Below are 25845 nucleotides of genomic sequence, written 5' to 3'. Positions count from 1 at the left end.
AAGAGCAATTTTATTCACCTTGTTCTACAATGCACTTTGCAACAATTGAAATAACGACAATAATTATCATACATAGGACGAGGAACAGTCTCTGGCAAAGGGTCTTGTGCTTTAGCAGAGTTCAAACACAGTTCGTGACTGGATTTCCCTTGCATCTGAAGGGCAATTTCTTTTGTTAGCTAGACAACAGTGCCCAGCGTGAGATCTCCTCACACAGTGGTCATAACCTTTAAAGCCTCAGGTTGAAATTTCCGGATCTTTTTCTTTAGGGCACGGGAGGCCTTTATCCGGCATATCCTGGCCTCCGACCGGCGGCCGCGGTTCCCGAGGGCATGCTGGTCCCCGGCCTGTGGTGCCGGTTGCCCACACTCACTGCCGCTGGACTCGGCATCGCCGAAGCGGTCAGCCGTGTGGTCACTGCACTCATCTGCACTGCTGCGGCTGCCAGCCACGGCAGTGTGGGAGAGGGAGCCGCGGTCGGACTGCTCCGAGTCGCTGAAGCCGGAGAGGCGACTCCCCAGCTCCCGCCGCCGCCCGGCGCAGGTCCCGCGATTCCCAGAGAGTCTCCTCCCTACCCTGCGCTGTGGGGCAGGCCGGCGCCCCAAAGCCACCCGGCCCACAGGGGGTGGGCTAGGCCTCATTGCCAGCTCCCAGCCTGTACAGGCAGGGGTCTGGGCAAGAGGGGGGCACTGCAACTGGGCGCCATGTTTGCCAGGTCGATTCCCCTCTGTCACAGCTCTGAGGACAGCCTCTGGCCCCACCCCACACTGCCCAGCTTCGCTGCCCCTCCTTTTGATCCTGGTCACCTTGGCTTTGCCACTGGGCGGCCACCTCGGCAGTCGCAGCTGGGACTCAGGGCCCACAAAACGGGCCTGGACAAAGCCATCCTGAGTCACACCACACCGCCCGTTCCGGCCCATCCCATGCGAAATGTCAGCGCCAGGAAAGCCAGGAGCCTGGCTGGTTGGCTGGCTGCTGACGGACAAGTCAACTAGGCCATAGCTAGAGCCTGCTCCTTGGGCATTGGACGTGCCCAAGCAGGAGCCTACTCCTTGGGTAGTGGGTACACCCAAGCAGTTGCCTGCTCCCTGGTTGGTGGATAGGCCTAAGCAGGAACCTGACCCATGAGCCATGGGCAGGCTTGAGGAACTTGCTCCATGAGCCACTCGTAGGCCCAAACAGGAACCTGCGGTAATCAAGCCTCTTACCGCCGGCCTGAGCTGCCAGTCACTGCCAGCAACCTCAGAATCCCCTCCCAGCCGACCAGCTGGGGCCGAGGTATCCGCACCGCCAGACAGCTCCCTGTGGCTCAGATTAGTTTTGGCAGGTGTTTCCCCTTGGAGCCCAGCACCTTGCCAATTGTCCCCCCGGCACTGCGCTGGCATCTTCTCATGCTTCCCCCTGATTTTGTTATAGACACAGATATCTTTCCGGGCCTCAGTGGAACCTGCTAACATCCCCTCACACACAGCATTTGGACTCACTGGGACACAGCTCCCTTCACCCCTGCTGAGCTGGGCTCTCTCAGTTTGATTATTTAAACAGCCAAGCCCGGCTTCAGGGGGAACTAGCTTGCTCTCCGGACAAGTGAACGCCGTGCCTGACAGACAGTACTTATCTTCCACCCCAAGTACCCTGCTGGAGAGGCTAAACAAAGGACTCTGTAGGGCAACTGCATGGAGGGGGCTGGGGTAATTGTAGACATCGCCACTGTTCTTGGAAACCAGGTTGCAACAATACTTCCAGTCCAATACGTCGTCAGTCTGGACGCCCTTTTGCTCAGAAGACTTACACTCCTTTTGCAGAGGTACAAATCGCTCCAAGTCACCTGGACCGTGGACAAGAAGGAGAAAAACAGGTCACAATGTTGTTTTGCCCATATTTCACAACTTTCCCCAGAGCTAGAGGCCACCGCGTACCAGGGGCTGTCTAAATAGCAGGGTCTTTGCGAGGTCAGAGGCTGGAGAGTCTGAGCCAGGGACCAGAGGTTCGAGGCCTCATGTCGACTAGTCTGAGAGCATAGAACTGGTGGTCAGAGGCCCAGAGGCAGACCGTCCTGGGGTTGGGTGTCTGTGTGTCAGGAAAGGGGCCTGTTTTGTTGTTGCAGCCTTTGTTGTTCTGCTGAACATTGTTGGCATGCTATGTTGGTGCCAGAGTGTGTGGTAATACTTGTCCCTGGCACATCCTCAGACCACATTTGTCGTTAACGCAATTGACACATTTCACTGAATATTTTGTGTCTGCAGTGTCCCCCTCCCCACATTGAATGTTGTCAGCCTTTTGTTTTTAAAAATGGGTTCTTTGGGGTTTCTCGTTTGTGTCTGCCCGTAAGGAGACGAATGTCAAAGTTGTACAGTGTGTACGTACTTAGATAGTGTACTTTGAACTTTGGGCATGTGTTAAATAAATCAGAGCAATACACACCGGAGGAGCTCAGCAGGTCAGGCAGCATCTACGGAGGGGAATAAACAGTCGAGGTTTGGGGCCGAAACCCTCATCAGGACTCGCGTGCTGAGCTCCTCCAGCACATTGAGTGTACTGCTCTAGATTTGCAGCATCCGCAGTACCTCCTGTGGCTATTAGATAAATCGGAGTGATGTAGAACAGCCGGAGGGAGGGGTACACGTGAAAGCTGCTGGTAGTGCAGGCAAGCAGGACGGTGAATCAACCGTTCGGCACAATTGCTTTCTTTGCTTCAACAGGGGCAGGATCCCAATGGCTTGTGCCAAAAATTTTGCTGGGAGTGCCCCCCACCATCGCGATTCTTTAAACCCCACTCTTAATAAAAAGGCACCTAATGATTATCTTTACTGCCAAATGAAGCCGCAAATGATTTATTTACAACCCGACATCAGTGGGATGCTTTCAGAGGAAATGTCACGCGCCAGCTAGACGGTTACGAGGACATGGTACATTTTTAAATCCTCCCTGACCTGCTGAACACCTCAGTATTCCGATAGTAAATGGTTACAATAACAATGCTATTCAGGAATGAAGTCATTTTTGAATTCATAAGACCCATAATCTTTGAACAGGGTTTCTAAAATGCTTCATTTATTTCAACCTATCTCTGTTCTACTTTCTTTAACAGTAAAACAAAAAAAAAATCAACAGGATTCATTGTTTTTCATTAAAAAAAAGTCTATTATTATTATTATTATTAGTAAAGAAACGTTGCATCCGGAGTTTCTCCGGTTAGCGGACGATTGCCCTCCACGCCTCTCTGACGTAGTGGGGAACCGCGTACGAGGCAAGTTACAGCAGGGGTTTGTCATTGCCTTCTGTCGGGTGAGTTTCCAAAGAGATCACCAGCTCGTAACCCAGCACGGATGGAAAGCGTGCAGGGGAGCCGGCTGGATTCGAACTCGGGACCTTTCGTCCCGAAGTCCGGCACTGATGCCACTACACCACCAGGCAGGTCTTTATTATTAGTACTTCATTAATAACGATAATCTCTGCCATGGTGTGCACATGCTCTCTAAAAGGTTTGCTGCCCCTGAGTTAGGGCTTTGAGTGGGAGGGGGAAGGTGCTGGTGAGTCCACACCTTGTGGGCAGTTCTGCTGTCCTGTTAAAGGAAGGATATCATTAAGTTGGAAAGAGTCACAAGGACATTACTGGGATTGGAAGGTTTGTCTTACAAGGTGACTCTGGGGACGTTATTTCCCCCAGGGTGTGGGAGACAGAGGAGTTGACCTTACAGAGGTATATAAAATCATGAGAGAGGTTTAGAAAAGGGGAATTGTCACGGAAGGGCAGAGGTTTAAGGGGAGCATGAAGAAAATGTGAAGAAGACCAATGTGGACAGAGCATGTTGGGTAGATGGAACTAGGAAATGGCAAAAGTGGGTAGGGTTGCAAAGCTTATAAGGAATTTAGGCAGGTACGTGTACATGGACAGGGAAGGTTCAGGGAGATATTGGCCAAATATCTGAAGTGCAAAGGAACTTGGAAATCCTTATGCAGGATTCTCCAAAGGTTAATTTGCAGATTGAGTCTGTGGTGAGGAAGGCAAATGCAATGTTAGCTTTCATTTCAAGAGGACTTGAATATAAAAGCAATGATGTAATGTTGAAACTTTATAAAGCACTGGTAAGGCCTCACGGAGTATTGTGAGCAGTTTTGGACACCTTATCTTAGAAAGGATGTGCAGAAACTAGAGAGGGTTAAAGGAAGTTCACAAAAGTGATTCCAGGACTGAATGGTTTGTCATATGAAAAGCGTTTGATGGCTCTGGGCCTGTATTCACTGGAATTCAGAAGAATGAGAGTGACCTCATTGAAACCTATGAACAGTGAAAGGCCTTGACAGAGTGGATGTGGAGGGGAAGTTTCCTATAATGGGAGAGTCGAAGACCAGAGGATACAGCCTCAGAATAGAGAGGCATCCTTTTAGAACGAAGATGAGGAGCAATTTCTTTAGCTGGAGAATGGTAAATCTGTGGAACCATTTGTCACAGGCAGCTCTGGAGACAGATTAATAGTTTCTTGATTGGTCAGGACATAAAGGGATACGGGGAGAAGGCAGAATATTGGGGCTGAGAGGGAAATAGATCAGCCAAAATGGCCTAATTCTGCTCCTATATCTTATAGTCTTAAAACAGGACAATGGGATGAGCTTGAGGAGGCAACATGTTTGGAATCGATGGGCTGTCCTGAAGGACCTGTTTCCATGAGGTGCAGCTTTACACTCTAAAATTAGGGTTTCACCTTGAAGACAGAAATGAGAAGGAATTTCTGCCTTTAGAGCAGGGGTTCCTAACCTTGGTTATGCCATGGACCCTTATAATTAACAGAAGGGTCTGTTGGGAACCCCTGCTTTAGAGGGACTTGGGAGCCCTCTTCCCCAAAGTGGACAGAAAAGGTCATCAAAACTGCCCGTTGCATCCCTCGCAGCAGCCTGCTCGCACATATACAGAAAGGTGCTGGAAAAGGGCTCGTAACACCATGAAGAATCCCACCCACTCTGCTCATGGACTGTTTGTCCCACTTCCATCAAGCAGGAGGCTACGTAGCATCCATGCCAGGACCATCAGACTGAAAAACAGTTACTTTCCCCAAGCAGTCAGGCACCCACTAACCCACCCCTCCACATTTTATAGTCATACAAGCTATCTTATGTATTTAACACAAAATACTCTGCGGATGCTGGGGTCAAAGCAACACTCACAACACACTGGAGGAACTCAGCAGGTCTGGCAGCATCCGTGGAAAAGATCAGTCAATGTTCTGGCCCGAAATGTTGACTGATCTTTTCCATGGATGCTGCCCGACCTGCTGAGTTCCTCCAGCATGTTGTGAGTGTTGCTTATGTATTTATATTTATTGTGTATTTTTATTATTATTATTGTGTTTGATATCTTATTGTGTTTTTTTTCCTACTGCATCAGATCTGGAGTAACAATTATTTTGTTCTCCCTTACACTTGTGTGCTGAAAATGACGTTAAACAATCTTAAATCAGAACCTTTGACTATTTTGTGTATCAGGGTATCGGAGCAAAGTTGGGCTTGGGTAGATGGAGCTCAGGGCTTATGCGTACAGTCAGATCACCCGTGATCATGGACATGGGAGTAAAGTGAAGCATCCGGAAGCCCACACAGCCACAGGGAGAACGCGTAGAATCCATACGGACAGTGCCAGTGGTCGGAAAAGAACCTGGATCACTGCGGTCCTGAGGCAGTGGTTCCACTAACCAAGGCCCCGTGCTACCTGCTAGTGTTTTTAGGAGGGGTGTTCCTCAAGAGAGGCTGAGAACGGGCCTACCTGTGGAAACCGGTCTGGGCCTGGCAAATCCCAGTCTCCCGAAGTTCAAGGGAGGCACTGGATCAGCCGTGGTCCTGATGCCTCTGCCGGGTCGCCTGCCCTGGGGGACGAGGCCTGCCATCCGCACGGTGATCTCATCGGCCGACTGAGGTCGGCTCTCCGGCCGGCCGCTGCCCTTCCCCGGTCCCAGCTGACCGCGGTACATCAGGCTGCCCTGCGAGGATGAAGTCAGATCACTGCACATGGAGTTGCAGGAGTTGGACAGAGAGCAGGAGCCTGTGTCACTCAGCTCATAAAACCCTGTGGATCAGAACCAAAAGGAACGCTGAGGCATTGCCGAACATTATTAACAACAAGGAATCCCTTTGTGGGGGGGGGGGGGGGGAGCAGTCAGACACCATGGGGTCCAGTGGAGAAGGGAGAAATACAATTACTGTCTCAGAAGGCAGGAACTGAGAAGGTACCAGGTGGAAAGGGGAGGAGGAAGACAGAGAGGGAGTAAAGAGCGAGAAAAGGAAAATAGAGAAAGAACAAGAGAGCAAGAGAGAAACAGTTCTGATGAAGGAACTCAGCCCGAAATGTCTCCTCCATGGATGCTTACTGACTTGCTGAGTTCCTCCAGTATTTTGTGTGTGCTGCATGGAAGGGGGATGGTGGTGGTGGGGAGAAAGAGAAAATGGGATGCATTCAGAGGCTGAAAAATCTAAAACTAAGGACGCCAAGGTGACCCAGTAGAAGTTTTCTGGGAGGTGAGAATGTTGGCCATGGCAGGCTGAGAAAATGCAGCCCAGGTTATTGAGTCAATAACCAGTGCTGAAAGAGCATTAAACTGGTTGAAAGTGACCTGGATGGGAGATAAGACATTAATTGACTCAGAGAGCTGCCCGGATTAGAAAATGCTAACCCAGGAAGATGGTACGTCAGTAATGATCATCTCATCAGTGACTTCAAAGCGGAGTTGACAAGGACAAGGAGACGGCAGGCGCAGAGGTCTGAAGAAGAAAGCACAAAGTGCTGCGGGAACTCAGTGGGCCAGGCAGCCTCTGTGGAGGGAAACAGACAACCGGCGTTTTGGGCCAAGCCACTTCATCTGGAACCTTGATCTAAAATGTCGGCTACCAATTTCCCTCCACAGAGACTGCCCAACCATATGAGTTTCTCCAGCAGTTTGTGTTTTGACAGAGACAAATGTGAGATTTACAGGCAGAGTACGACCTATACCCAAACCAGCCTGTTGCATCAAAGAGCTAGCACAGCACAACGGGTTGAATGGTCCCTTTGTTTCTATATCTCAGGAGGGAAATAAGAACATAGGGAAAATTTATCCAGATTATCGCCGAGAAGTGATAAAATCAAAATGATTAACTTTAAATATACAGTCAGTGGCCACTTTATTCGGTACACCCGCTGTTATGCAAGTATTTGATCAGCCAATCATGTAGCAGCAACTCAAAGAATAAAAGCATGCAGACATGGTCAAGAGGTTCAGTTGTTGTTCAGACCAAACATCAGAATGGGGAAGAAATGTAAACATGATCGAAGTGACTTTAGATCACTTGATTGTTGGGTGCCAGATGGGATAGTTTTGAGTATTTCGGAAACAGCTGTTCTCCTGAGATTTTCACACACAACAGTCTCAAGAGTTTACAGAGAATGGTGTGAGAAACAAAAAACATCCAGTGTGCGGCAGTTCTGTGGCTAAGAACACCTTGTTAATGAGAGAGGTCAGAGGAGAATGGCCAGACTAGTTCAAGCTGACAGGAAGGTGACAGTAACTCAAATAACCACACGTTACAACAGTGGTGTGCAGAAGAGCGTCTCTGAACGCAAAACACATTGAACCTTGAAGTGAACGGCTACAGCAGCCAAAGACCACGAGCATACACTCAGTGACCACGTTACTAGGTACAAAAGGTAACTGATCAAGTGGCCATTAAATGTGGACCTATCATAGGATTTAATTAAGGAACAATTGACAGACACATGGAGAGTTAAGGCAAGGAGGTGCTGTGCACTTGTCCTCTGCGAATAGAGCCTCACACAAAGAGCCCTTTCAGTCTGGGCTTTTAAACTGGCTCGTTAAACACGGTCTGAACTTGCAGTGAAAAGCACTGTTGATTACTATAAATCTTGTGCACACAATACCAGGTCCAACAGGAGGTCACCAAACAAAAGGGGAGGAATGGCTGGCTGACCCACTGCTTGAAGGAGTCAGGTGTAATGGGGTGCCAGGGTCAGTCTGATCTCTCCATCGGGGTGGGTGGTGGGGTTCATCAGGGACAGGAAACCAGTAGAGACAGGCAAGTTTGCACTGACATCGGATCCACTCGCACACACACACCCACACTTGAACACAGACTGGGGCAGCATCACCGTGGCGTAGCGGTTAGCGGAACACCGTTACAGCGCCAGTGACCGGGTTCAATTCCGTCGCTGTCTATAAAATGTCTGTACATCCTTCCTATGAACCACAGGGGTATTCTCTGGGTGCTCCAGTTCCCTTCTACATCCCAAAGACGTAGAGGTGCGGAGGCTACTTGGTCACACGGGAGCAACTGAGCGGTGAAGGCTCATCAGACTGTTACCCTGGTGTATCGAAAATAAAGTATAAAGGAGGCACACGTCCAGTACGTGCATGCACACATTAGCACAGGGATATGCTAATGAGCTGAAGCTGGACGTCAACAAGGCATCCTCGGATCGAATGTTAGTCTGCTGGGCCATTGTCAGCGCAGACTTGTCTCTACTTCAAGGTCGCTCTACCGATTTTCAATCCCTGTTGAACACCCCCTGACCCCACCCCTCCATCCAGCTGTAGGGATCAGACTGACCTTGGTGTACACACACACACTGAACACAAACACCCCAAGTGAAACTCACACATATACTTCCAATGCACGCACACTAAAATCGGTATAAGACACAGCCATGCACAGAGACACATGCCTACATACAGGCAGGTTTTAGGTGAAGAGGGTTAGAGGGGCAGGTAGTTTTGAGGAAGTGGAGGCTGCTGAAGGACTTCAGTAAAACGGGCAAAGAAATGGCAGATGGAATCCAGTGTCGGGGAGTGTATGGTCATGCACTTTGGTAGAGGAATGAAAGGGTTGACTATTTTCTAAATGGAGAGAAAATACAATATCTGAGGTGCAAAGGGACTTGCGAGTCTTTGAAGGTAAATTTGCAGGTTACGTCTGTGGTGAGGAAGGCAAATGCAATGTTAGCATTCATTTCAAGAGGACTAGAATATAAAAGCAATGTTGAGACTTTATAAAACACTAGTGAGGCCTCACCTGGAGCATTTGAACAGCTCTGGGCCCTTATCTTAGAAAGGATGTGCTGAAACTGGAGAGGGTTCAAAAGAGATTCACGAAAATGATTCCAGGATTGAATGGCTTGTCATGAAGAGCATCTGATGGCTTTGGGCCTGTATTCACTGGAATTCAGAAGAATGAGGGTGACCTAATTAAAACCTATCGAATGGTGAAAAGCCTTGACAGAGTGGATGTGGAGAGGATGTTTCCTGTCGTGGGGGAGTCTAAGACCAGAGGACCCAGTCTCAGAATAGAGAGGCATCCATTTAAAATGGTGATGAGGAGGAATTCCTTTACCCAGTGTCGTGAATTTGTGGAATTCTTTGCCACAGGCAGCTGTGGAGGCCAAGTCTTTATGTATATTTAAGGCAGAGGTTAATAGATTCTCGATTGGTCAGGGCATGAAGGGATACGGGGAGAAGGCAGGAGATTGCGGCTGAGAGGAAAATTGAATCAGCTGTGATGAAATGGCGGAGCAGACTCGAGAGCCTAATTTTGCTCCTGTATCTTATGGCCTTACATGCACAGAGACACCTGCACACCAGCATGCTGAGAAACGAACACACATGTTCTGTCACATGGAGACACATGCGTCATTTGTGTTAACAACCAACACTACTCAAGGATCTGCCTCAACGAGGCACTCCACCCTGCAAACCACCCATTTAATCTTAGCCTAATCACAGGACAATTTACGGTGACCTGGGAACCAGTACATCTTTGGAACGTGGGAGGAAACACATGCATTCACGGGAAGGGCATACAAACTCTGTGCACATGGAGTCAGAATTGAACTCCAAACTCCCTCCCCCACCCCGAGTAATAAAGAAATAAATAAATAAAGGCACCTGTTAGTCTTGCAAGACCATGGATCTGTGCCTGGAAAGTCTTCACTCTCCAGGGCGAAGGCCTGGATAAGGTTGTATGGAAGGCCAGCAGTTGCCCATGCTGCAAGTCTCCCTTCTCCACGCCTCCGATGTTGTCCAAGGGAAGGGCATTAAGACCCATACAGCTTGGCACCGGTGTCATTGCAGAGCAATGTGTGGTTAAGTGCCTTGCTCAAGGACACAATACATTGTCTTGGCTGGGGCTCGAACTCACGACCTTCAGGTCGCTAGTCCAATGCCTTAACCACTTGGCCACGTGCCCCGAGAAATAGCGTCACACTAACTCTCTGCTAATGTGTTACTGGCATTCATCCTCAGCCCCTGTCAGTCCAACTACCAGCAATCGATCAAGGAGCTCTCCAGCCTGGTCTCTGACCAGCAGCTCCTCAAGTCAAGTCACTTTTTATTGTCATTTCGACCATAACTGCTGGTACAGTACACAGTAAAATGAGACAATGTTTTTCAGGACCATGGTGCTACATGAACAATACAAAAACTACACTGAACTACGTAAAAACTACACTAGACTACAGACCTACCCAGGACTGCATAAAGTGCACAAAACAGTGCAGGCATTACAATAAATAATAAACAAGACAATAGGCACAGTAGAGGGCAGTAGGTTGGTGTCAGTCCAGGCTCTGGGTATTGAGGAGTCTGATGGCTTGAGGGAAGAAACTGTTACATAGTCTGGTCGTGACAGCCCGAATGCTTTGGTGCCTTTTGCCAAATGGCCGGAGGGAGAAGAGTTTGTATGAGGGATGCGTGGGGTCCTTCATAATGCTCCTGCCCCTGACCTCCAACTCTGACCCCTTACCTCCCTAAACTACCCCTACGAACCCAAAGTCTGGGCCATGACCTTGCCAAGCATTGTAGCTCAGCTCCATCTTGACAAGAAGTCTGTTGAGCTCCGGAAGGTGGCGAGATTCCCATTACCGTCCACCATTCCTGGAGTTGCTCCCTGGAATCCTGCCAACTGCCCTATAATGATGCACCCTGCAGACAGGGTGAGAAAAGGCTTGAAAGAAGCTCTGACCGACTAGGGGTACTGGTCCCTTTCCATGCTGTTATCTGGAGGGCTGGAAGTGGATCTGAACCCCAAGGAGGTCCGCGACTCAGGGGTATTTTTATGTCTCAATCTGGCATTCACTGCCTGACAAGCAGGCTGGTGGAAGCAGAGTCCAAGGTGGCTTTCGCAAAGATACTGGTATCGAGGAAGAAGGCGTTCGGAGTGGGGCTGCCTGGATTTCTCTTGCTGTGAGCTACCACGGGGCTGTTGTGCCAAATGGCCCCTTTCAGAGCTACAATGTAAACCAGCCCTATTTCTCTGCTTTGCGAGCATCAGATAATCGCACACTTGCTCAGGGCTGGGCTCCCTCTGTTGCATACAGAGTGCAGCAGGCTAAAAGGAACCGGGAGGCTGCACAGCCCAGTCTAATTGTGTGAACATTGAATGCTCTTGTATCAGGTTTCTTGTCCCACTGAGCCTGAACAATACTGTCTCCCCACTCAGTTTTAAATGGCACGTTTGTGTCTCTCTCTCTATATATTTGTGTGTGTGTGTGTGTGTGTGTGTGTGTGTCTTCCTTTCTGTGTCTGTCTGTCACTGTGTCTCTGTGTCTATTAAATAGTAGCTTCATTTCTCAAACACCTCAGAACATACAGTCCAAGGATATGCTGGTAGCAGCTCACAGGCATGGCCATGTGATGGCTCTGGGTCTCTACTCACTGGAATTCAGAAGAATTAGGGGTGACCTCATTGAAGCCTATCGAATGTTGAAAGGCCTCAACAGAGTGGATGTGGAGAGGATGTTTCCTATGGTAGGGGGAGTCTAAGACCAGAGGAATAGAGGAGCATCCTTTTAGAACGGAGATGAGGAGGAATTTCTTTCGCTAGAGAGAGGTGAATCTGCAGAATTTGTTGCCACAGGCAGCTGTGGAGGCCAATTTTTTGGGTATATTTAATGCAAAGGTTGATAGATTCTTGACTAGTCAGGGCACGAAGGAATATGGGGAGAAGGCAGGAGATGGAAGCTGAGAGGGAAAACGGATTAGCCATAGTGAAATAGCAAAGCAGACTCGATGGGCCAAGTGGCCCAATTCAGCTCCTATGGTCATGCTTACTGCACCAATACAGCATACCCCACCTGCACCTTCAAAATGTGGACAGAATCCGGAGCACCCAAAGGACAACACACGTGGTCACAGGGAGAACATACAACCTCCTTAGAGACTGTGGCTGAAATTGAACCCTGATCACTGGTGTGGTGAAGTGTATGCTAATCACTACACTATCCTGCTGCAAAACTATGTCAGAATTATAAACCACTTTTAAAATGCTATCACAACTCAACGTTCTAAGCTCAAAGTAAATATATTATCAACGTTCAGACACACTCAGTGGCCACTTTATTAGAAACCTCCTGCACCCAATAAAGTGGCCACCGAGTGTTTGTGGTCTTCTGTTGCTGTAGCCCGTCCACTTCAAGGTCAATGTGCTGTGCTCTTCTGCACACCACTGTTGTAACACATGATTATTTGAGTTACTGTCGCCTTCCTGTCAGATTGAACCAGTCTGGCCATTCTCCTCTGACCTCTCTCATTAACAAAGCATTTTCACCCATAGAACTGTCACTTATTGGATTTTTTTTTGTTGTTTTTCACACCATCCTCTATAAACTCTAGAGACTGTGTGTGTGAAAATCCCAGGAGATCATCAGTTTCTGGGATACTCAAACCACCCTGTCTGGCACCAACAATCATTCCACAGTCAAAGTCATTTAGATCACATTCCTTCCCCGTTCTGATGTTTGGTCTGAACAACAGCTGAACCTCTTGACCGTGTCTGCATGCTTTTGTGCATTGAGCCGCTGTCACATGATCAGATATTTGCATTAACAAGCAGGTTTACCCAATAAAGTGACCACTGAGTATAGAATAGTACAATACAGGAACCAACACCCCTCGTCCACACCACACGAAACTCACCTGAACTTGGCCTGCTGTCAGTCTCCAGTTGCTCTGAGGATGCCTTGCTGACGTCCAGTTTCAGCTCATTAATTTGTCGGTCCAGGTGTTGCAGGTGAACCTTTAACCCAACATCTTGTTTTCGTAGATGTGACTGGAAAGCAAATGAGGACTGGTTACTCGAAAAAAAAAAGCACAAACACAAGTTAACAAGATTCATAAGTTAGTATTCTGCTGGGAAATAAAAAGTTTATATATCTATCTTTTTCTTGACAGTTATTTGCATGGTAACATGCCCTTCCAACTAATGAGCCTGCCATTTATACCGATGTGACCAATTAACCTACTAACCTGGACGTGCTTGGAATGTGGGAGGAAACCCACATGGTCACGGGAAGATTACGGCCAGCGGCTGGAATCTAAAACGGGTTGCTGGCAGCGCTGTAATAGCATTCCACTAACAACTACTGTGCTGCGCTTTCTGCAGATTTGAGAACCCGAACAGTGCAGATCGTCTGCGGATTCAAGGCGGGGGTTGCTCAAGGGTGAATTCGGCAATCAGCGTACACCGAGGTTAAAATCCAGAGCTCCTCGCCCAGTGGCAACAAGTTCAAGGTCAAGTGCTTATTTTACACACGAGATTGTTTTGTAACCTGAGGAAAGGTAATGAGGAAGAAAGAGGTGCGTGGAGATCACAACGATCTCCGGAAGTGAAGGAGCAGGCTCAAGGGTTGGGAAATCAAGTTTATCGTCAGACGCATTAGTACGTAGGGCGATGAATCTGTGGAATGGCTGTGCAGGCCTAATCACTGAGTGTATTTAAAATGAAGTTTGACAGGTTCTTGATTAGTCAGGGTGTCAAAGGTTACGATGAGAATGCAGGAGAATGGGGTTGAGAGGAATAATCAATCGGCCATGATGGAATGGCAGAGCAGATTCAATGGGCTGAGTGGCCTAATTCTGCTCTGTCTTACAGGTACAGATACAATTCCAACATTTCCACCATCTCGTGTCAGTGAAGATCCTCCTGGCCTGTAGTGCTGCAAGCAGTTTATCATCTTCCCTCCCCTCACTGTACTCGTGCACGTGATAATAACCTTTTCTTGACCTAACCCACTCTTTCTCTGGCAGTTTGCAAACAAGAATTTATAGGGTGCAGCTCGAAGCAGACTAGTTACTGAATACCCACCTTCCTTGTTGTGAATGAATGAGTGGTCTCACTGCAGTCAAGGGAGATTATTGTTTCAGAAATATTAACTGTTTTCAATCTCTTTCCCCAGATGAAACTACTCAATGAGATGGAAAAAAAGAGATGGAGTTACCCCTTGGAATGACAGACTGTGAAGTGATTTATTCTCACGTGTCTTGTTTATAGTTTTCCAATGACCCAATCCACTCTAGGAATTGAATAATGCACTGCCAGAGCGTCCCAGTCTAGACAGTCCTGATTGATGGCTCCGGGTCACAGAAACTGTCCTGAAGATATACAACGGTCATTGATAATTTAGAACATCACCACGATCTCATTTCAACCATTTCCAGAAAAACAAAGGCATTAATCGTGATTACCTGAGGAGAGGATTCAGCTTCCTCCAATTACAGCTTCAGAAAGGGGGTGGGGTGGGGTGGGTGGCGATGGAGAGCAAGAGAGGGGGAACCAGAGGGCAGGTGTGAGGGGATAGAGTGGACGAGGCAGAGAGGAGACAAAGAAAAGAGGAAGGCAAATCAAGAGCAAAAGGACAGAGGAAGGAGGAAGGGACAGGGAAGAGGGGGAGAGATGGAGGGAAAGTGAAGGGGGTGAGTGAGAGGGAGGATGGGGTGAAAGAGGGAGAAAGAAAAGTTAAAGTGTAAAAATTAGGAAATAAAGGAACGAGACATATTTGTAAACAAGCACAGGGAAGACAACTTTCATATTTTCATACAAAATGAGGCAATTCAGCCCATCAGTCTATGCTGGCCATGAAAGCAATCCCATTCCCCACTTACTTCCCTCTAACCTGCCCTTCAACTATTCCCCATGAATTTCCAGACACCTCCTGCACCGGGGACAATGCACCGAGACCGAATAAGCTTTGACTGAATCTTTGGCACATGGGAGGAAATTGCAGCCCCCCCTCCCCCCCGACAAAACAGTGGTACCCAGGTGGCCATGGGAAGAATGTGCATACTCCAAGTGGACAGCAGACAAGAGTCAAATGTCTCCATGACACCAAGCCATAGAGTCACACAGCACAGAAACAGGCCCTTCGGCCCAACTTGATGGTGCGCTCCCCAAGTTTGATATCACCAGCAATTGCCACGGAAATTTGCATTGCCAGCTCTTCAATCGAACAGTCCAGCTGGCTTGAGGAGGTTTGTGGAAAGACTCTAGCAAAACGTACAGCGGAGAGCTGGCTGCATTGCTGTCTGGAATGCAGGTGCCAATGCACAGGATCTGGGAGAGTTTCAGGAGGATATAGACTCATTCAGCTCCATCATGGGCACAGGCCCCCACCAGGGACATCTTCGAAAGGCAGTGCCAGCATTGATCTTAAAGCACCCTCACCATCCAGGACACGCCACCTTTGTATTACTATCATCTGGGAGGAGGCCCCCCCAGAGCCCTCCCACCTTTGCAAACTTCTCTTTAATGTTGTAGTGGAACCCACATCCACCACTTCCACTGCCAGCCTGTTCCACATTCTCACCACTCTCTGAGTGAAGAAGATCTCCCCCTCTGGTTCCCCTTAAACATTTCACTCTTCACCTAGTCTCACCCAACCTCAGGTGAAAAAGCCTGCTTATATTTACTCTTTACCCTTCATAATTTTGTACACCTCCATCAAATCTCCTCTCGTTCTTCTACACTTCAAGGAGTAAAGTCTTGACCCATTCCACCTTTCCCTATAACTCAGGTCCTGAAGTCCCAGCAACATCCTTGTAAATTTTGTCTGCACACCTCAATCTTATAGACCTCTTTGCTGTAGCTGGGTGACCAGAACAGCACACGGTACTATACTTGTTAACGTAAAAGACTTCTCCGTTTAACTGGCAGTTTGGCCCCACCACCACCAGACTTGAAAAGTTCCACAAGTTTTTCCACAGTATTTAGGAAGTATATGGACAAATACTGGAATAACAAAGATAAACTACCCACTTCTATTTCTGTGCTTCTGTTGGATGGGTATTAGAGGATATCAGTGGTTCCTCAGAGCCAGGGTAGAGAGGGTCTATGAGGGTGGGATGGGGGTGAGGTGCACACTCCTGAGCACTGATGACTCGCTGTGCACCTCCCAATAAAAAATGTACATGCACTCCCCCTCCCTGTCCAGTCCTGATGAAGGGTCTTGGCCCAAATTGTCGACTGCTGGTTTCCCTCCATAGACGCTGCCTGACCTGCTGAGCTCTGCCAGCAAGCACTTTGTTTGGGTTGTAGATGCACAAAGCTGGGGTCCAGCCCCCAGAGCGAATAGCTCTCTGACCTGGCAGGAGGTGTCCACACAGGGGCAGGAGAACAATCCAGAGGGAAAAGGTAGCCCTCTGTCCCCAGCCTGAGCGTCAACACCTCAGAGAATCTATCCTGGGACCAACACATCGAAGGAGGTACACCAGCCCCTGTAATGCACTTGGAGCTCGAGGAGATTTGGTATATCAAAGACTCGTCCCAATTCCTACAGGTATACCATGGAGAGCATTCTGGCCAATGGCACCACAATTTAGAACGGAGGCCCCAATGTAGAAATTGAAAGGGTTGTAAAGTCAGCCAGCTCTGTCAGCTGTAGCCGCCCACCAATCACAAGGCAGGGCCTCAAGATGGCATACGACCCTCACCATTTGGCTATGCCCCACTCTCAATACCATCAACGGGGGGAGGTACAGGAGCCTAAAGGTGTGAACACTCAACGTTTTAGGAACAGTTTCTGAACGGCTCATGAATCAATGAACACCACCTCACATTTCGCTCTCTTGTTGTGCACATTTTTATATTCTTATTGTAATTTATAGTACATTTCGCACATTGCACTGTACTGCTGCCGTGAAACAACAAATTTCCACGGCAAATGCTGGCGATATTAAGCACGATTCTGATTCAACCCGGAAGTGCTGTGTTATCTGGAACCTGTCAGCCCAGGGCTTTTTTTAAATTAGGCACAGTGAGCCAGAGAGATTTGCCTTGAAGGCAATTGTTCCCTGTCTACCTTTAATTAACAGGTAGAGTCAATGTTTGCCGAGGTCATTCCCTCCTCTTCAATGCCCTATTCTTCTCCGAGGATTTCCATTTCCTAAACATTTTTATCTTATCTTTTCTGTCTATCAGTAAAGCAATCTCTTGGATCCAGATGCTTTGAAATATTTCACACCTTCCCTCCCTCCTGCCTCCAACTTGGATGACTTCCAAGTAAGGAGAGGCTACATTGCCAAAGGTCCTCTCTCTCACAGCCTTGGAGAGATACAGCACAGAAACAGGCCCTTCAGCCTAGCAGGTCAAGACTGACCACCAACCACCTGCTTACACTTCAGTTCTGGTCGATTCATTATAGAAAGGAAGTGGAAGGTTTAAGAGATTGTGCAAAGGAGATTACCAAGATACTGCCTGGATTCGAGACCGTGTCTGATAGGGATAGGTTGTATGAGCTAGGGCTTTTCTCCTTAGAGTAAAGGAGGAGGAGAAGTGACTTGATAGAGGTGTACAAGATGACAAGTGTCAGAATGAGTGGATAGCCAGTGACCTTTTCCCCAGGGGGCATAATTTTAGAGAGGTTGGAGGAAAGTATAAGGAGGAAATCAGAGGTAGGGTTGTTTACACAGAGAGCGGTGAGTGTGTGGAATGCCCTGCCAGGGGAGGTGGTGGATAACCTTTTAGATAGGCACATGGATGACAGAAAAATAGAGGACCATGTTGATGGGAGGATTAGATTGATCTTGGAGTAGTTTAACAGGTTAGCACAATATCATGGGCCGAAGGGCCTGTACTGTGCTGGAGTGTTCTACGTTCTATGTACACTGATCCTACAAGGTGACATTTTATTCTCCACGCATCCCCATTAACTCCCCCCCCACACACACACACACTAGGGGCAAATTACAGCAACCCATTTACCCACCAATTTCCCAGACTTTGAGATGTGGGAGGAATATTGACTATCTGAAGAAAAACCGTGCAGTCGGTCATAGGAAGAACGTGCGAACTCCACTCAGACAGCACCAGAGGTCAGAACGGAACCCCGGATGTTGTGCGTCGGCTGCTGTCCCAGCTGTACCAAGACCAGGCCCTATCCCCCTCCCTGGAGCACCTGAGCAATCCAACAAATATAAGCAGATGATAGAGGGTGCTCCCTCTCGTCCCAACCTAATTTTTTTAAATCGCTCACTCAGCATAACAAAAATTCATCTTCAGACCTCTGCCATCCCATTTTTGTGCGAGACGTCTCGGACGGCAACAAGGAGGTGTACAGGAGTGAGATAGATCAGCTGGTTGGGTGGCGTTGCAACAGCATTCTTGCACTCAACATCAGTAAGACCAAGGAACTGAAGGTGCTCAGGAAGGGGAAGTCGGGAGAACGCACACCGGTCCTCAGTGAGGGTCAGCAGCTTCTAGTTGCTGTGTGTCAGATGATCCATCCAGGCCCAGCATATTGAAGCAATCACAAAGACAGGCACGACTTCATTAGGAGTTTGAGGAAATTTGGTACCGTCACTAAAGACTCTAGCAAATTCCTATAGATGTTGATGTTGTTGAACTTGAGGACCCAATTTACGGGAAGAAGTTGAGACTTGGGTAGGAGAATGAGGGCAGACCTAATAGAGGTTTGCGAGGTATTCTGAGGGGTATCAATAGGGTAATTACATGCAAGCATTTTTCCCCTCAGTTTGGATGAGACCGAACTAGAGGTCACAGGTTTATTAGAGTAAAAGGCTAACCACCTCACCATTCCTTTCTGTTCCACATGTATTTTGTGGTTTATGGTAAGTTTACGTCTTGTTTAGTACTGCTAACACTAGACAAATGTCATGTAATACAAGAATGTGATTATAAACCTGATTTTGATTCTGGACTGTGTTGTCAACAAATTCACTGTTGCTCTTCCTGCATTACCATAGCAACCCATTCTGTTTACAATTTAAAAAAAAATCAGAAGGCACCATCAGTTTTTAAGATCTTTAAACATGGTTGATGGAAAATTCGAAGGCTATGTGGGAGAGACAGGTTAGATTAAACGGTCGCCATGTACTGTGCTCTGAATCTGTTCCACCATTTGACACACTCTATTATCAATCTAACTTTTCCCTCCTCCACTTTTCTATCATCCACGTACCTATCCAAGAGCCTTTTAAATGCCCCTAATGTAACTGCCTCCATGACCACCACAGGAACAGCATCCCACACACCCACCGTTCTCTGTGGAAAGAACTTACCTCTGACATCCCCTCCCCTATACTGTCCTCCAAACACCTTAAAGTTATGTCTGCTGTTATTAACCATTTCCACTCTGGGAAAAGTTGATCAATGCCTTTTATCATCTTGTACATTTACCCCAGTGAGTGCACTGGGCCAGCTCCTGGTTCTCTAACAAGGTGGCCATGATATCTTTTATATCCACCCTTGGAAGCGGATACAAGTCCCATACAGTCCAATTAGAGGTAGCTAAAGGAATTAGATTTCCCAATCTAACTCATTCTAACTGGTTGCATCACTGTCTGGAAAAAGAGGGGCCACTGCACAGGATCGGAAAAGCTGCAGAGGTTTGAAAACTCTGCCGACTCCATCGTGGGCACTAGCCTCTCCGGCATCTAGGACACCGTCAAAAGGCAATGCTGGACCCTCATCACCCAGGACATGATACAGGCGCCTGAAGACACTCACTTAACATTTCAGGAACAGTTTCTTACCCACTGCCATCAAATTTCAGATGTAATTAGCAATATATATATATATATATGTAGCTCTGTAATGCTATTGTAAAACAACATATTTCTCAATATACATTAATGATATTAAACCTGATTCTGAGCATTTGCCTGCATGGCACTTTCTCACAAAGAAAGTGCAGATGAAATTGGAAAGTGATGGAATTGGGAGTGGTTTACTATGGTCACATGTACTGAGGTAGAGTGAAAGGCTTGTCTTGCATACTATTCATACAGATCAATTCATTACACAGAGCATTGAGGTAGAGCAAAGTAAAACAGTAACAGTGCAGAATAAAGTGTAGCAGCTACAGAGAAAGTGTGGTGCAGACATTGATGTGCAAGGTCACAACGAGGTAGACTGTAAGGCCAAGAGTCCATGTTATCATACACAGAAATATTCAATTATCTTATAACAGCAGAGCAGAAGCTGTCCTTAAGTCTGGTGGTCCGTGCTTTCAGGCTTTTGTACCTTCAGCTTGATGGAGGGGGAAAGAGAAGAGAGCATGCCCAGTTTTTCACTCTACTCTCTGTACATGTGACAACGATCAACCAATTTACAACTTGGATTTAAAGACAATGTAATGTTTGCCAAGACAGGCGATGGTAAAATCAGGGTTCAACTCCTGTTGCTGCCTGTAACCGGTTTGTACGTTCATGGACTTCCCCAGATACCCGAGTTTCCTCTCACATCCGTGCTGCAGTCGTATGAGTTCAGGTTAGTAAGTTGTGTTCATGCTATGTTGGTGCTGGAAGCATGGTGGCACTTGTGGGCTGCCCCCAGCTTATCTCAGACTGTGTTAATCATTGCACAAACAATGAATAGTACTGTATGTTTTAATGTATATGTGACAAATAAAGCTAATCTTTAAATATTATTTGGAGTTTAAAAGAAAATGGGGGAGAGCTTAAAACATCAATGGAACAGGCCATTCGGCTCACATTAACTGTGTTGGTCACGACGTCTCACCGAAACATACAGCTAACTACCTAAGGGGATATGACCAGGTAGATGGCAAGATGTTTCCAATGATGGGAGAAGCTCTAGCAAGGGCACATAGTTAGAAAATCATTTAGAACTGGGGCGTGTAGGAACTTCTCACAGAGGTTGTTGAGCCCCTTAAATCTTCTGCCTAAGATGATTGTGAAGGGTGCACCATTGGAGGTGTTTATAGAAATGTCTAACACCAGAGGGAATTCACTGATGGTGAGAGGGGGCAGGTTCAAAGGGGATGCGGTGGGTAAATTGTTTTTTTACTCAGAGAGTGGTGGATGCTTGGAACATGCTGCCTAGTTTGGTGTAAAGGCTTTTAAGAGATGTTGAATATGCCTATACTTAGGATGGAAGGATATGGACATTGTGTAGGTAGAAGGGATTAGTTTTTGGTATTTTTTTAAAATTTGCTTTTCTAGTTGGTTCAGCACAAGGTTGTGGGCTGAAGGGCCTGTTCCTGTGTTATACTGTCCCTGTAAGAGGCAGACAGCCTTTGCTTTGAAAGATCATGGAACGGAGGGTGAAGGAAAACTGGCACAGATCAGGAGATGGGTGCGGATCATATTGAATGGAGGGACAGGTTTGATGGCCAAGTGGCCTGCTCCCACTCCTGCTCTGTTACGTCCCTTAGGAGGCTTGCATCTCCAAACCAGGCTCAACCATGGGCCCAGCACTTTGAGGCAGTCAGGGTGGAAGTAGCTGTAACGCAAGAGGAGTTTGAGGAGATGTGGTTTGTGACCAAACACTCTGGCAGATTTCTACAGGTGCACCATGGACAGCACTCCATCTGGTATGGGGCTCCACCGCACAGGGTTGTAGACCCAGATCGTTCCATCACAGGCACGAACGACCCTCCCCACCATCAAGGACATCATTAGAAGCTCATTCTATCATTAATGGGACATTTGGGACATCTCCTTTATTCATTCCTACCCAATGGGGAAAAGGTACAAGAGCCCAAAAGACCCATACTCAACATTTCAGGAACAGCTTCTTCCCCTGTGCCATCGGATTTCTGAATGGACAGTGAACACTAGCTTGCTATTTCCCTTTCACACTCTGTACATCTAACTATCCTTGCATGTCTAATTTATTTGCTGTAATTTATAGTGATTTATTTTCTGTAGCACACTGTTCTGCTGAAAACAAATCTCATGACCTGCATCAGTGATAATAAGCCTGACAGAGATTCTCTTTAGCGGGGGACTGGAGGAGAGCCACATAAAAGGCATTTCTCAAGAAAGTTTGGCCATTTACTGAGTGGAAACCTCTGCTGTGATTTCCCCAGTGGGAAGGCTAAAGGAGGGGATAGGGATGGGGATGGGACTGGGGGCTAGTGGAACGTGCATTTGCAGAGGATGAACATGAGACAAGACGGGGGGGGCGGGGGGTAGAATTAGGCTATTCAGCCCATCAAGTCCATTCCATCATGGTCGATTTATTATCTCCCTCATCCCAATCTCCCGCCTTCTTCCTGTAACCTTTGACTCCAAGAGCCTATCTACCTCAGCTTTAAACATATCCAATGACTTGGCCTTCACAGCCGCCTTTGGCAACGAATTCCACAGACTCGCCTCGGGCTAAAGGAATTCCTCATCTGTTATAAATGAATGTACAGTACTAAGGCTGTGCCCTCTGCTCCTAGGCTCCTCCACTCTAACCAGGCCTTTCAATATTCGATAGATTTCCGTGATCCGGAGCAGCAGTCATGCGAGACAAAGAAACAGCCGGGTCCGGGTGACCCGCCGAGAATTCACACCCAGCTAATGAACTGCTGATGGGTTGGCTGCCTTCGATGTGGATTGAGTCTCGACGGACTATCCAACCGCCGTGGGCATCACTGGAATAGATGAGCCGTTTCTTGGCACCGTTTGACCGAAAGCGACTGAAACAAAGGTGTTTTGTACGTTAAACTTTTAATCCCGTCAACGTGTTCACTACCAAGGAAAGACTGAAGAGAGATCACTTCAGGACAGCGATTCGGGGGAATGTCTTTAGGCAGGGAGTGGTGAACCCGCGGAATCCATTGCCACAGATCGCCGTGGAGGTCAAGTCATCGGCTATATTTTAAAGCGAACGTTGATAGGTTCTCGATTAGTCAGGGCGTCAAAGGTTACGGGGAGAAGGGAGAAGAGATAATAAATCAGTCATGATCGAATAGCGGGACAGGTTCGATGGACCGAATGGCTTAATTCTGCACCTATCCCTTATGGTGAGATTCCGACACATAAAAACTGCTAGGTATTCAGTGACTTCCATAAAGTTCTTCTTTCTGTGGGTGTCGAGCGATTTTTTTTATATATAAACCCTGGCTTTCCAGTCTGAGGTACAGAGCCATACAGCAGGACAGCGCAGAAACAGGCCCTTCGGCCCATCTTAGTCCGTGCTGAGCTATTATTCTTCCTAGTCCCATCCACCTGCATCCATGTGCCTTTCCAAATTTCTCTTAAATGTTACAATCGACCCCGCATCCATCACTAGTGCTGGCAACTCGTTCCACACTCTCTGATGAAGGAGTTCCCCTTCATTCTCCCCTTAATCATTGCAGCTTTCACCTTTAATCCATCACCTCCGGTGCCTTCATATAAATTTAAGTTAAGCACATTCAAGCACTGAAATTCCCATCCAGAATCAGAGGTGAAATTCACTTTTATCACCAGTACCTTCTGAACACATAACTCACAAACACAAAGGTGAAAGGGTTAAAGCGCTGGGCAATTCCTGCCCAGACATTAAACAATAGAAGGACTTGCATTGCGTTAGTCTCTCCGCGGGCAAAACCCTTTTGGAGCCCTTGTTGAACCTGTGGCCACTTTGAAGTGCGCGGTTCTGTCAGATACAACCTTCGCAACATTAATCCCGAAGAGATCAGAGCAGCTCAGTACACGGGTCGTAAAACTTCGCTAGCCGCGTCTTTAAAACTGATAGAAGTACATTTCTGACGGATTCAGTATACATTTATCAATGTATGGTTAACACATTTAGCAGTAAATTTTGAGTTAAATACGCAAGAAATTGAGACAAATAGGTACTTTGTATAAATGTATGTCACACAAGTGCTATAACGAGGGGCTGTACAAACTTGGGTTGTTTTCTCTGGAGTGGCGGAGGGTGAGGGGAGATCTGATAAAGTTTTATACGACTCTGAGAGGCATAGACAGAGTAGACAGAATATCTATTTTCCCCAGGGTTGAAACGCCTAATACCAGACAGCTTACATTTAAGATGAGGGGGGCTAATTTCAAAGGAGATGCGAGGGACAAATTTTATTTTACACACAGAGAGTAGTGGGTGGCTGGTGTGCGCTGCCGAAGTGGCGGTAGAGGTAGATACATTAAGGATTTTAAAGATACTTTTGGATAGGCACACGAAAATGAGAAAAAAAATGTATATTGTATAGGAAGAAGAGATTAGGTTAATCGACCGTTTGATTAATAGTTTAATTGGTTCGGCGCATCACTGTGGGCCGAATGGGCTGTTCCTGAGCTGTTCTACTCTTTTAACAAACTTTACGGAGAGGTCTCTCTCCAGTTTGTTCGCGGTGTATGAAGTAAAACGTTTGAAGAGTACCCATCATATAAACACTAACGTGTAGATCTGTTGTAAATATTAATTTTTACAGCCGCCGCTGCGTGTGAGGACCATTTTAAGCTGGAAGAGAGGTCCTTACCAGTTGCTCCTTCAAGGCGCTGAGGGTGGCTTCCAGCCGCTGTTCCTCGGCGCCTACCTGCACCGGGGCAGCCTCGGTCCCCAGCGCCCTCATGACGAGCTCCCTCTGCCGCACCTTCAGAAGCTCCAGCTCCTGCAGTCCCGCTACGGCCGCCCGCAGCCTCTCGCCGGCTCTGCCGCGATCCGGGGCGGCCCAGGGCGGAGGGGCGAGTCGGCGCTCTCTGTTTAGCATCTTGAACCGCGGGCACTGCCCTCCCCTACACTGACAGCGTCCAGAGGGAAAGAGGGGTGGGGCTGGGGAGCGGACCTCGGATTCAATCGATCTAGAGACGGGAGAACAAAAAAATGCATTTAACTCTTCAGAGTCCTGGCTGTAAAATGAGAAGTGAAGAACACCTGCTTGAAACAGTCTCTGCCAGCGTCCCTGCCCTCCCATTCTAAATTCACGAACCAGTCTTCAATTGGCGAGGCCGGATTCACACCCCCAGCGTCATCAGGCGCCGGGATCTGCCTCTGTACTTCGGCTCTCCCAGGCAAACAATTCCCAGTTCCAACACACAAACCCGTTTAAAGGAGGCGAGAGCGCTCAGAGCAGTACAAAACAAGGTCAGCCACTTCGGCCCATCCCGCCTGTGCCGACCCTGATGCAGATGAAACTTTAAAGCGGAGCTTGATGGGTCAGAGCACAGTACAGACCCACAACGTTGTGCTGACCTTTCACCCTACTCTAACCCTCCCCTACTACACAACCCTCAATTGTTTTCTGTCATCCATGTGTCTTTAAAAGCCCGCTAACATACCTACCTCTAGCGATTCCCCTGGCTTATTCCACGCATCCACCACTCTCTGTGTAAAGTTCCTACCTCTGGCACCCCTATACCTCCCTCCAACCACTTTATAATTATGCCCTCTGGTATTACCCATTTCCGTCCTGTGAAAAATTCTCTGTCTTCCACTCGATCTATGCCTCTTATCAACTTGTACTCCTCTCATCCTCTTTCTCTCCAAAGAGAAAAACCCTAGCTCTATCTACCTACCTTCATAAGACATGCTGTCCTGTTCAGGCTGCATCCTGGTAAATCTCCTCGGTGCCCTCTCTAAAGCTTCCACATCCTTCTGGCAATGCAGGTTGTTACAGGGGATCAAAGGTTACGGGGAGAAGGCAGGAGAATGGGTTGAGAGGGGTAAAAAAAACACACGATTGCTTAATGTCATATCCCGTACACAAGTGTATGAAGAACAAAATAATTGTTACTTCAGATTCAACGCAGTACAAAAAAATCACAAGATTAAAAAACAAAATAATAACAAAACCACCATAAATATAAATACATAAGATAGTTTGTATACATAGATTGATTGAAT

General features: G+C 47.5%; 1 protein-coding gene across 3 annotated transcripts; it reads right to left on the bottom strand.

The window, feature by feature from the left end:
• LOC140202266 (uncharacterized) lies at positions 1-25562 on the bottom strand. Of its 3 annotated transcripts, XM_072267150.1 has the most exons (5): positions 25518-25562; positions 24482-24803; positions 12951-13083; positions 5762-6061; positions 1-1828 (listed from the first exon to the last, which is right to left on the bottom strand). In XM_072267150.1, the coding sequence occupies exons 2-5, from the start codon at positions 24710-24712 to the stop codon at positions 210-212; spliced, it is 2283 nt and encodes a 760-aa protein (XP_072123251.1). In that variant the 5' UTR covers positions 24713-24803; positions 25518-25562; the 3' UTR covers positions 1-209. The 3 variants fall into 3 exon arrangements, with proteins under 3 accessions (XP_072123251.1, XP_072123252.1, XP_072123253.1); XM_072267151.1 differs by lacking the exons at positions 24482-24803; positions 25518-25562 and adding an exon at positions 14252-14339; XM_072267152.1 differs by lacking the exons at positions 24482-24803; positions 25518-25562 and adding an exon at positions 13281-13403.
• Between the last annotated feature and the right edge of the window lie 283 nt (positions 25563-25845).

The sequence above is a fragment of the Mobula birostris genome, chromosome 8 (assembly GCF_030028105.1).
Source record: "Mobula birostris isolate sMobBir1 chromosome 8, sMobBir1.hap1, whole genome shotgun sequence".
Taxonomy (NCBI): Eukaryota; Metazoa; Chordata; class Chondrichthyes; order Myliobatiformes; family Myliobatidae; genus Mobula; species Mobula birostris.
This window is presented reverse-complemented; position numbering and strand designations above follow the sequence as displayed.